Source organism: Pipistrellus kuhlii, unplaced genomic scaffold (assembly GCF_014108245.1).
Source record: "Pipistrellus kuhlii isolate mPipKuh1 unplaced genomic scaffold, mPipKuh1.p scaffold_m20_p_5, whole genome shotgun sequence".
NCBI lineage: Eukaryota > Metazoa > Chordata > Mammalia > Chiroptera > Vespertilionidae > Pipistrellus > Pipistrellus kuhlii.
This window is the reverse complement of record NW_023425551.1, coordinates 74,089,018-74,101,649: the sequence shown is the minus strand read 5'-3', so window position 1 is coordinate 74,101,649 and position 12,632 is coordinate 74,089,018. Positions and strand designations below refer to the sequence as shown.

Here is a 12,632-nt window from a genome sequence, read left to right as displayed (position 1 = left end):
GTACGTCCCACCGAACAACTGATGGGCCGGTACATATGACGCGCACTGGCAATTTAAAAATAAACATTGACTCACGGATGCGCCATACACATAAAGCTCTCACTAGTGCCAATCACATGCGTGTGTTTGGATCTGTCATTGTCGATCATGAATTTGGTTGACACTTCTATTATAGAGAAAGGGCCAATAGTGATATTAAAATATTTCTTCTAATTAATTTCCTTTCAATGTGCACAAATCTGTGCACCAGGCCACTAGTATGCATAAGCTTCTTTGTTAATCTCTTCCCACCCACCCCACCCCTGGAATTTTTCTTAAAGAAGTTTGATATATTTATCAGACAATATTTATCATTACAGTATCCTCCGGTTATCCAAGGGGGATATGTTCCAAGACCCTAAGTGGTTACCTAAAACCATGGATCATTCCGAACCTAAACATACTTTTTTCCCTATACACACATATACATTATGGCTTTTCTTTGGTATATCTGAATTTGCAGCATCACTACTCTGTGCTTTGGGGCCATTATTAAGTGAAGTAAGGGTTATTTGAATGTAAGCACTGAATACCACAAGTCAATCTGATAACCAAAAGGCTGCTAAGTGACTGATGGGTTGGTAGTGAATACAGTGTGGATACTCTGGACAAAGGGATGATTCATGTCATGGGCCAGAGGGAGCAAGACAGCACTAGACTTCATCATGGTATTCAGAACTATACACAGTTTAAAACTTATGAATTGTTAATTTCTGGAATTTTCCATTTAATATTTTTGAGCTGAGGATGACCATGGATAACTGAAACCTTGGGAAGCAAAACCATGGGTGAGTGGGAATACTGTATTCTCTAGCTTGCTAAAATCATGAATGTCTTGGCTTCTATGGATCCTTGTATTTCCATTTTCAGATTGACCACCATTGATAGTCATTCCTTCATAACACATAACAAACCATTGAGTTCTGGGAGTTGGGGAAATTGAATGGTTTTCAAACCTTTTCCTCCTAGTGGAATAAGAGTTGAGTCAATTAAAGGGGAGTAGTTGGGATGTCAGAGTGCCTCTACCAGTAACTTTAAGGCCTTCAGGACATCTCTTGTACACCTTGGAGAATCTTAGGTCCCCAGGCAACAAAGCTTAAGTAATCACTGCTGTGACCCAGCCCATGTGGCTCAGTGGTTGAGCATTGACCCATGAACCAGGAAGTCACAGTTGGTCCTGGGATCAGGGCACCTGCTAGGAGTTCCCTAGTAGGAGGCTACCAGTCAATGATTCTCTGTCATCATTGATGTTTTTATTTCTCTCTCCTTCTCCCTTCAATCAATAAAAACATATTTTTAAAAAAATCACTGATGTGGCCCTAACCGGCTTGGCTCAGTAGATAGAGCATCGGACTGTGGACTAAAGGATCCTGGGTTCGATTCCTGTCAGGGGCATGTACCTTGGTTGCGGACACATCCCCAGAAGGGGGTGTGCAGGAAGCAGCTGATCAGTGTCTCTCATCCACATTTCTAACTCTCTATTCCTCTCCCTTCCTCTCTGTAAAAAATCAATAAAATATATTTTTTTAAAATCACTGATGTGGCAACTAACTTTATTTAGGAATAGGACAGTGATCCCGAGAGATTGGAGCTTGTCAATAATCACAGTGTCGGTATCCAAAACAAGCCCTTTGACTCAAAACGCGGATCTCCCCCAGAGTCCCGCCTCCGGGAGCCCTGCCAGACTCTCCCCGGCCCTGAGGTCGGTCGCTTCTCCACTGTTTGTCCAGCTGGATTGCGCAATGTATTAGGTGTATTTCTCCCCAGCTCATTCTAAGTAGGATATAAAGCAGCATAAATGTCTTCGAATTCTGCATTTCATGAGTTGAACTAATGTCTGATACTGCTGACATTAATGCTTGTCTTTGCTGACTATGAGGAATTTTTTAATTCCTAAATTTTTCTCCTAATAATGTTTCTTAGTGTTTTCCACCTTCGCTTTCTTGCTGCTAGAAGGCTCTGGTTGGTGACAAAATAGATGAAGTTCTTAGTTGAATAATAACTAAAAAAAACACATAGAACCCATCATGTTGAGTTTGACAACTTCTTTTACTGCAAATGGGTACAACTGTGAAAATATAGTCATGTTTCTTCTAGTAAAATGTCATTATTTCACAAAAATGCCCACTCACGTCACCTGCCAAATCCTGGGAACCCCTGCCAGAAACTAGCACTCCTCACATTGCATTGTGATGAATTTTACATTTCTCTCTCACAAAAGATCAGGAACCATGCCAGAAGGCTTCACACAGTCTTAAAATTACAAAATTTACCAGCCCATAACAATTAGAATATGGTAAAAGGATTAAAAAAAAAAAAAAAGACTATAGTAAAAGGAGTAAATGAGAGATTTTATGTCCTAATTGATATAACAGTTACTTGCCCTGGGTAAGGGGCTATTTTACAGCATAATTTTTTGATCCTGATAACTCATTGGAAAATTATTTGCTTAAACCAGTAATTCACTTTTTAGTATTGCTTTTACAATTCTACAAAAATGTTAAGGGTATTCCCTTTATTATTACATTTTATGTCAAACTCATTTGATATGCCCAGTCCTTATCACAGTACCTGGCACATTATAGTTGCTAAATGTTTGATAATGAATAATGAATATTCTTTCCACCCACTGAACAACTTTATTAAAGACTAGAGGCCCGTGCATGAATCCGTGCACTGGTGGGGTGCCTCAGCCTGGCCTGCGCCCTCTTGCAACCTGGGACTCCTTGGGGGATGGAGCAGTGCACGAAGTGGCAGGCTGCTGGGGAGGAGCCTGAGTTGGGGTCCCTGTGCTGCACCACTCCCGCTCATCCTGGCCCCTGTGCCTGCTGCCACCATAGCGTGGTACACTGGCAGGGAGGCGGGAGAGGCTCACCAGCTGTCCGTCTGGCTTCTGGCTGAGTGGCACTCCCTCTGTGGGAGCGCACTGACCACCAGAGGGCAGCTCCTGCATTGAAGATCTGCCCCCTGGTGGTCAGTGCACATCATAGCAACCAGTCAACCAGTCAGTCGTTCAGTCCATTGGTCATAACAGTCGATTAGGCTTTTATACACTGAGTGGCCAGATTATTATGATCTCTGAATGCATAATAATCTGGCGACTCAGTGTATATCCTATATAATAAAAGGCTAATATGCAAATTGTCCCCTCAACCAAGAGTTCGACCAGCAGGCAGGCCAGCCAACCGCCCATGTCCCCTCCCCCTGGCCAGGCTGGCCGGGCTCCACCCATGCACGAATTCATGCACTGGGCCTCTAACATATAATATATATGTATGTGTATGTGTATGTGTATGTACATGTCGCTTTCCTCATTCCCTAAGGTATTCTTCAGGGTAGAACACAAGAGGCATGGGATAGAACTGTCTTTCCTTTCTTCTTTCCTTCCTCTTTCAGGATACTTAATCGTTTAATCTATGCTAATGAACTCATATAAACTCTTCTTACCTCCTAGAGTGATTTATTTTTAACCTTAAAAATGGGGTAAGATGGTCCGGCCGGTGTAGCTCAATGGTTGAGCATTGCCCTATGTACCACGAGATCCTGTTTTGATTCCCAGTCAGGGCACATGCCCAGGTTGTGGGTTGGGTCCCCAGTGGGTGATGTGCAGGAGACAGCCGATCAATGATTCTCTCTCACCATTGATGTTCCTAACTCTCTCTCCCTTCCTTTCTGAAATCAATAAAAAATATTTTTTTTAAATGGAGAAAGATGGAGTAAGACACTGAATTTTACAAAATATATAAAACAATGGTGATTAGATATTGGATATTAGGCCGCACTGGACAGTGACTCCTGAGAAACGGAAAACAAATGAGGTAATCCCTATAATTGCCCCAGCTTACTGTCTGGAGAGAGTTTCCAGCCTCAGCACAGGGCAGGGGAATCCAGATGGAGTCTAGTAAGCTTCCTGAGTTGACCTGATGTATCTGGGAGGTGAAAGAAGATAAAACTCCCAGGACATTGTACTCATTTGATATTAACCCTTAACATAGTGCCTGGCACACAGTGGGCGCTAAGTGTGTGCTAAATGAATAATGAATAATCTTTTCACCCACTGAAGATCAGACAGAGAGCTCTACAGAGAGAAGAACCGAGATTTCAGTGTCTCCCTCGAGAGCTGATGAGTGCATGTCTGCGGGGAAACTACCCAAGTCCTGGGAAAGAACCAGAGAAAACAAAATAGGACCTCACACAGGGCAGGGAAGAGTGTAAAAATTAATAAAAGTAGTACTTTAGTTCATGTGAACTACTCAAAAGAGCATTTTCTCTAAATTAGCCTAAAGATAGACAAAGTTTAAAAGCAAGCCTCAAGAGAATCAAACTGTTTATAAGTAACTTAACTGTGTCCTAGACAAAGTTCAAAAATATCTCCAGGGATACAAAAATATCTAGTACTCAGTAATGTAATATTAACAGTGTCCGTCATCCAATCAAAAATTACCAGACATTCAGTGAAACAGGAAAATACTACCCATAATGAAGAGGGGAAAATCAGTCAATAGAAATAAACCCAGAAAGGATACAAATGATAGAATTAGTAGAGAAGAACATTAAAATGTTATTACTATTTTGCATAAGTCTAAGAAGGTGGAGGAAAGATTTAATATATTAAGTAAGGATATGGAAGATTTTTAAAAGACCCAACTTCTGCCCTGGCCAGGATGCTCAGTGATTAGAGCATTGGCCTGTGCTCCGAAGGGTTGCAGGTTCGATTCTCAGTCAAGGATTTGTGCCTGGGTTCAGGTTCAATCTCCAGCCCCAGTTGTGTGGGAGACAATCAATGTGTCTCTCTCATGTTTTTCTCTCTCTCTCCCTCCCTCCCTCCCTCCCTCCCTCCCTCCCTCCCTCCCTCCCTTTCCTACCTTCTACTCTCTCTGGAAATCAATAAAAAGAAAAAGGGAAACCTTGGGTGATAATTAAAAAAAAAAAAAAAAAAGACCCAACTTCTAGAGATGAAAACTACAATGTTTGAAAATAAAAATACGTTGGATGGGATTAATAGCAAATTAAACACAGCAGAAGAACAGATTAGTGCATTTGAAGACACAGTGATGGAAACTTCTAAATGAAAGTCTAAAAGATAAAAGAATTTCGGCTGGGGGGTGGTGGTGGTGGTAAGCATCACTGAGCCATGGAACAAATTCAAGCACCTAATTATATACATGTAATAGGGGTCCCCAAAGGAGGACACAAAATACTTGAAGTAATGGCTGAAACTGGAGAAAAACTATAAGCTTACTGATCCTGGAAGTTTAATGGATCCCAAGCATGAAGAGAAGGATGCCAAGGCATATCACAATAAAATTGCTTAAAACTAGTGGTAAAGAGAAAACTCTTTACAGCATCGAGAAGGGGAGAGACCTATCATATACAAAGGGACAAATATAAGAATAACAGCATACTTCTCTTTGGAAATAATGAAAGCAAGAAACAGTGTGGCAATAGTCTTAAGAACTAAAAGAAAAGAAAAAAGCTCAATCTGGAACCGTTTGCCCAAGGAAAATACATTTCAAAAGTAAAGGCAGCCCTGCCCTCACTAGTTTGGCTCGGTGAATAGATTGTGTCAGCCCATGAACTGAAGGGTCCTGGGTTTGATTCTGATCAAGGGCATGAATCTTGGTCGAAGGCTGGATTCCTGGACCTGGTTGGGACACACAGACAGTAACCAAATGATTGATATTTCTGTCTGTCTGTCTCTCCCCCTCCCTTCCATTCTCTTAAATTTTAACAGAAAAATATCTTCAGTGAGGATAACAACAAAATGAAGGCAGCCCTGACCGGGTGCCTCAGTTGATTGCAGTGGTGTCCCATACACCAACAAGTTGTGGGTTCCATTGTGGTCAGGGCACGTACCTAGGTTTCAGGTTCCATCCCAGTTGGGCACAGATGGGAGGCAATCAGGTGATGTTTCCCTCTCTCTCTCCCTTTCTCAAAACAAACAAACAAACAAAAAATTAAAACATATCCTTGGGTAAAGATTTCAAAAATGAAGGCAAAAATAAACACTTTAGATATATAAAAGCAGAAAAAATTCATTGGCAGTACATCTGCAGTACAGAAATATTAAAGGAAATCCTTCATGAGAAGGAAAATGATACCAAATGAAAATCTGGATATACTCAAAGGAATAAGCAGCACTGGAAATGGTAATTATGTAGATAAAAATAAAAGTTATTACAGCTCATTATACCTTCAGTAACTCAGGCAGAGAGCACACGGTTCTGGAGAAGGCAGCCATTCCACAGTTCATGGCTGCTTAAATAAAGTTTCTCAATGGTCCCTCTGTAACCTCAGCATTTTTCCCCCCAATTATAGTTGACATACAATATTGTATTAGTTTCAGGTATTTAATATAGTGATTTGTCATTTATATAACTTATAAAGTGATCACCCTGTAAGTTTAGAAACCATTCTGGCATAAACCTTAATAACTTTTAAAGGTAAATTTGTACATGTTTGGAAATTTTTGGCATGTACTAATGCTATACTAAATTAATACAAATAAAGCCAATGTCAGTAGTTATTTTTCTATGTTGATAAGGTAGCCTATTGATTTTTGCTGGTATTTAAAAAAAAAATTTGTTTTTAATCCTCACCCGAGGATATGTTTTTCCATTGATTTTTTTTTTTTTTTTTTTTTTTTTTTTTTAAGAATGAAAGGGAGGGGAGCTACAGAGAGAAAGAAACATCAATGCAAGACACATAAACTGGTTGCCTCCTGCATATGCCCTGACCAGTGTGGGGATCGAGGTATGTGACCTTGACTGAAATGGATCTGCAAACCTTGGGTCTGCAGGGCAATGCTCTAACCACTGAGTGAACTGGCTAAGTCTAAAGTTGTAGCGTCCTAATCATCTTCCCTGGGCTGGGTTTTGGAAGCAAAAACAGAACAGAGAAGCGTATATAAAAGAGAACAAAAGCATTTGCTATGACAGTCTTACACCAAGGTTGAGCACTGGATAGTCTTGTACATATTCACATGTGCAAGAGTGTTTGTAGGACTAACACCCAGAAATAGCTTTGCTGAGTGAAATGAGGTGTGCACTTAAAATTTTGAAAGATATTGCTAACTTGCTTTCTCTGGAGTAATAGGTTTACAGTCTCATTACCAAGTTTCCCTACTCCCTGACAGGCATAGTTCTTACCCTAACTTCATCTTTGCTGCCTGGCAGGAAGTTTACACGTGTCCCCCTCTTATCCACAGGGGATACATCCCCAATCACCCCTCCCATGCCTGAGTCCATGGATGGTTACTGAGCCCTGTAGATACTGTGTTTTTTCCTATACATACACTAGAGGCCCGGTGCATGAAATTCGTGCGGGGGGGGGGGTCCCCTCAGCCCAGCCTGCACCCTTTCCAATCACTCTCATAATCTGGGACTGCTTGCTCCTAACTCCTCACCTGCCTGCCTGCCTGCCTGATTGTGTCTAACTGCCCCTCCTGCCAGCCTGATCACCCCTAATTACCTCTGCCTGCTGGCCTGATCGCCCCCAACTGGCCCCCTGCTGGCCAGGTTGCCACAGTCATTTGGTCATCCCTCACTAACCCCCCCGCCGGCCTTGTCACCCCACACAGCCTCCTGTTCTGTTGTTACTGTTACTGTGTTGGCGTCTCAGGCAAATTGCATATTAGTATGGATACACGGTACAGGGCATCACTGCTCTTGTGCTTTGAGACCATTATTAAGTGGAAGAGGGTGAATTGAACACAAGCACTGCAATACTGTGACAGCGATCTGATAACCAAGACAGCTACTAAGTGACTAACAGGCAGGAAATATATGCTTGGGGACACTGACAAAGGGATGATTCACAGCCCTAGTGTGACTGAGCAGGGCAGCGAGAGATTGCATCATGCTACAAAGAACAGTGTGCAATTTCAGACTTATGAATTGTTTATTTTGGGGATTTTCCATTTAATATTTTTGGACTGAGGTTGATCTTGGGCAAGTGAAACCATGGATAAGGGGGGACTACTACATACTTTCCTTATTCTAAGAGAAGCTGATTATTTTTATATATTTAGGGGCTGTCTTTTTTTAATGAATTAATTATTCATACCCCTTGATTTTCTGCTGATTTTCTTTTTCTTTTTTTCTTATTTATAGCCAATCTATGTATCAGGGAGAAGAGCCCTTTGTGATATGAGTTGGAGGTATACTTCCCACTTTTGGGTGTTTTAGTCTGGCTTTATTTAGTTGCTAGAGGCCCATTGCATGAAATTTGTGCAAGGGGCTCAGCCTTGAAGCCCGGCTTCATCTGGAAGGTTGTCTGGAAGGACATCCGGAAGGTCACTCGGCTTTCCAGTCCAATTAGCATCTTATGCTTTTATTATTACAGATCTACTTATTTATCTGGTTTTATTTATGATTTTTCTTATATCATGCAAAATTTTAAAATTTTATGTCATCAAATTTGCTAAGTCTTTTCTTTTATGACTCTTTTGCAAGGCATAGACTTCCCCTACTCCAAGGTTATAAAAACCAATTCCTCCCATGTGAGAACGGTTCTCTTCTCCAGCTCGCATCCTATTGTAATTTAGCTCTTAGATTCACCTGGAATTTACTTTTGTTAAGATAAGGGATATGGACCCACCTTCTTTTCTCTATATGGCTAACATTTTCCCTTGATTTGAAACGTCACTTTTACACTGTTTTATTTTGTGTTTGGTGTGAAAGGCCAAGTGGTTACACTGTGTTCTCTCTCTCTTTAAATGTTTTTACTAGAGGCCCAGTGCACGAAGTTTGTGCATGGGTAGGGTCTCTAGACCTGGCCTGCGATCAGGGCCTATCAGGTTCCCCGCCGCCCTGCCTTCTCCTTCCCTCACCTCCACAGCACCCAGCCACCACGGCTAGTCCCTGCCATGCTCCGCACCGCCCCCTGGTGGTCAACACATATTATAGCAAGCGATCAAACTCCCATTCTCCTGGTTGAACTCCCAAGGGGACACTTTGCATATTAGCCTTTTATATATATAGATATCGATATCTATAATTTCAGAGAGGGAGGGAGAGGGGGAGAGACATAGAAACATCAATGATGAGAAAGTGTTTGTTGACTCCAGTCAGAACAATTTTAAATATTAGCTTTACTTTTTTAAGAGTAGTAGTCAGCTCTCTGGGGCCGTGACCTCTGAACTCTTGGGGTGCCTGCTATCAGGGAGCTACGGCCCCCTCTGTCCATGGCAGAGTCTGCTGCTGTGCCCACTGCTACTGAGGGGAATGTGTCTCGGCCAAGAAGCGGTTTTAAACCACTGATCTAGGGATTTCCCTTTAGAGGGGACTTCCGTTGCATGCGGCCTTGTAAAATGCACCTGTTGCCAGAGGCCCCTCTGGAGTTCCAGGTTGTCACTTCGGTGAGAAAAGAGCCTGAGTCCACGAGTCAAGGCACAGCTTTTCCAAGGAAAACTGAGCTCTTCACTCCTGAGTAGGATTTTGACCCCCGATTGTCTTCCCACTCTGATCATAGTCAGACGGTACAACTTTCCTTTCCGGAGGGAGAGTACAGCTGGGGTAAGCTGTGCTGGGGCTGCATTTTGTCACCATATAGAGCTGGCAATAGCGAGTAAGGTTCACCTCTTTCAATTTGGAGCTGTTGAAAGTCAGAAATGACTGGCCCTTTAAACAGCAGAATTCTCAGGGTGCCCCGAGTATAAAGGCTTGTAGAGTTCTTCTGTCCAGGGGGGCAAAAGGGTGGGTCTCTCTGGCAGGACCGATGCCACTGACCCCGGTGGATGCCCCTGGAAGTGTCCTGTCAGGTGCTGGAGCGCCTGTGCGGTTTGGACAAGGGCTTTCAATCGCACCCACTCGTGTAGAGCTGTTTCTGTTTGGGCTACTCACGGAGCAGCCTGTCCCTGTGAACTCAGGGCGGGCAGGTGTTCTCGGGGTTTGAAAGTCCCAGTGCGCTGGCTTCCTTTCCCAGCTCGTTAGCCCTCGGGCCCCTCATCTTCCAGAGGAACTAGGAACATGTGTGGCGTAGCGAGAGAAGCTGGGAGAGTTGTAAAAGTGTCGTGGGGTCTTTTTATAGATCATCTTACATTTTTATTAATCAGTCTGTTCCAGAGACTGTTAAACACTTAAAAAGAAATGCACAGCCCAGCCGGTGTGGCTCAGTGGTTGAGCGTTGACCCATGAACCAAGGGGTCACTGGTCTGATTCCGGGTCATGCAGGAGGCAGCTGATGGATGATGCTTCCCTCTCATCGAGTTCTCTATCTCGGTATCCCTCTCTCTCTTAAAATCAATACAGATATATTTAGAAATAAATAAATGTACAGAGCACAGAGAATCTCTCTGTAAATGGTCATGTTGCCCTGGCTGCTTTGGTTCAGTCATTGGAGTATCAGCCCCACGGACCCAAGGGTTGCGGGTTCGATTTCCAGCCCCTGTCTGGGCACGTGCAGGAGGCAACCAGCCCATGTTTCTCTTCTCTCCCCATCCTCCCTTTCCCTCTTTCTAAAAAATCAATGGAAAAGATATCCTAGGGTGAGGATTAAAGTAAACGGTCATGTTGAAGTAATAGCCACTTTATAGGTTTAATTAATCCATGTGATTGTGATGTCTGGCCAGTGCAATTCTACCATAATAAATATCAGATTTAGGGGAAGCCCTTCGCACGGATTTCTACATATCTATTTAATAACAGTTTTCCTTGCCATTTTCACTCCTCAAAAGTCACGTTCTGTTAGAAAAGTCATTCTAGCACGCCCTTGAGTACCTCATCTTAGTCCTAAGAGCAAATTTCACCTACCAGCTGCCCCTTTTACAGTTGAAGCCATGGAGTTACCTTTGGATAAACTCTTTCTTCCTCCTGTCTTACACATCATCTCCTCTCCCCTGAAGTTTCACTCGGATGGATTGTAATCTCCCGGATCACTCAGCAACTGAACAAATCCATCCACCCAGGGGCGGCCCACACCGGGTACTTACCCTCCAGACCCTTCCTGAGGAAAGCATGTCCTTCTGTGTGGCCAGAGTCGGTTTTCTATTTGTTTGGCCTGGGACCCATAAGATGGGCAGTTTGGGGGAAGCAGAGAGGAGATGGCAGTTTTAAGGGAGAAGAAAAAAAAACGTTAAGTAGAAATGATCCCTCTGCCTTCTTCGGGCGTGTCCCTTTTCTGGGCATCTCTTCAGGATTTCATTCCTCTGTCCAACTGCCGTTCACACACTGCCCTTTCCAACCGCTCCAGAACTCTGGGCCTTGGCATTCCGTGATGTAAGTTATTCCACGCATGGCTGGAAATGGGTGTGAAGCAGTGTTGCCAGGTGTCGGATCACTAGTGTAAGTTTCCCGCATCTCAGGATCTCGGGGGAGGGAGGAGAAGGGGAGAACTGCTCTTGGAATCTGTGGGTTGTTATTGTTTGAGCCAGAACACAGTCACTGTGCTGGCCGAGCAGATGCGGCCGGGAGGAGGGAGTGCTGGGCCTGGAGCGGGGGAATTGGCTGGGAGTTTACAGCGCCGGGATATAGATCGTTTGGAATCGAACGGTTGGCAGTGTTGCTGCCGTGGGAGGAACCTGGGACCCTCGGGGCAAAGCCTGAGGCAGTGCTGCCTGGCCGCGGTGTCTGTGTCAGAAAGGAGGGAGAGCGGCTTTCCTGTTTTCCTAAAGATAGCTCAATGTGGCAAGAAATCCGGATTGCTCACCATGTTTGGAAACATCCCGTCACAAACTCCAGAGACTTCTATGTCCGTGGGATCTTCTTCTAAAACAAAGATATTCGTTCTCCCCGTGTTCGTGGCACGTTTTGAGGAAGTTGCTGTTGAGGGTTTACAGTCCCTTTGGGGAATCTGCGTGAGGGGTCGCTGCCAACTATCTCTGATTTGTCCACATTCCTTTTCGACGTGTACGTTAAGGATTTGTGTTCAATAAAAATGATTTAAATGGAATACTTTATCTCTTGAACGATCACACACGCAGAAACAAAATCCCATTAGTAATCAGCAATTAGAGGAAGTACTCCCGTGAAGTAGTTACGTGTCCAGGAAAGTATAGAGTGTATTTTTAGGTGGCATGGATGCTACTGGCTTTAATCCACTTCACTGAAACAGTGTTTTTTATTCCTTTTCTTATAGTTGTCATGGATGATGATGATGACTCGTGTCTCCTTGATCTTATTGGGTAAGATGCTCGTTCCAAAGTCAGGGTGAATCAGTTGTGGGAGGTTTCCGCCACTAAAACAACCTAATAAGCATATTAAAACCAGACGGGTTTTTAAAGTAAAAATTAATCAACACAGTATGGATTCACAAGTAAAGAGACTCTGGTTGATAGGGATCAAACTTAGGTAATGCTTTATTTATGTTTATTACGTTTATTTTTCTAACACGTCCCAGGAATGGTCATAGGAAATAGAACAACATTAGTAAATTTAAAAAAAAGCAAAACAAAAAACTACTAATGAACTTGAATTAAAATAGGGCGAAACTTTTACTCAGGTTAATATGTCATTTTTGTTTTACCCCGGGAAAAAGAATCTGAAGTCTAGGTAACATATTTATGGTTGCTTTCCCCTTTTTCATTGTTTTCTAGAGACCCACAAGCATTGAACTATTTTCTGCATGGACCTAGTAATAAATCTGTAAGTAATACT

At 43.0% G+C, this 12,632-nt stretch overlaps 1 protein-coding gene across 6 annotated transcripts in view; it reads left to right on the top strand.

Annotated features, from left to right (window-relative positions):
- Window positions 1–12,632, top strand: part of BICRAL (BICRA like chromatin remodeling complex associated protein) — a 71,409-nt gene that overhangs the window by 22,695 nt on the left and 36,082 nt on the right. For 3 of the 6 annotated variants that reach the window (XM_045572870.1, XM_036414341.2, XM_045572869.1), the window contains 2 exons: window positions 12,115–12,160; window positions 12,572–12,620. In XM_045572870.1, coding sequence (XP_045428826.1) covers window positions 12,120–12,160; window positions 12,572–12,620 — 90 coding nt within the window. In that variant the 5' untranslated portion in view covers window positions 12,115–12,119. Of the gene's footprint in view, window positions 1–11,124; window positions 11,322–12,114; window positions 12,161–12,571; window positions 12,621–12,632 lie in introns of those variants that run through there. The other 3 variants (XM_045572871.1, XM_036414342.2, XM_045572868.1) reach the window with 2 other exon arrangements.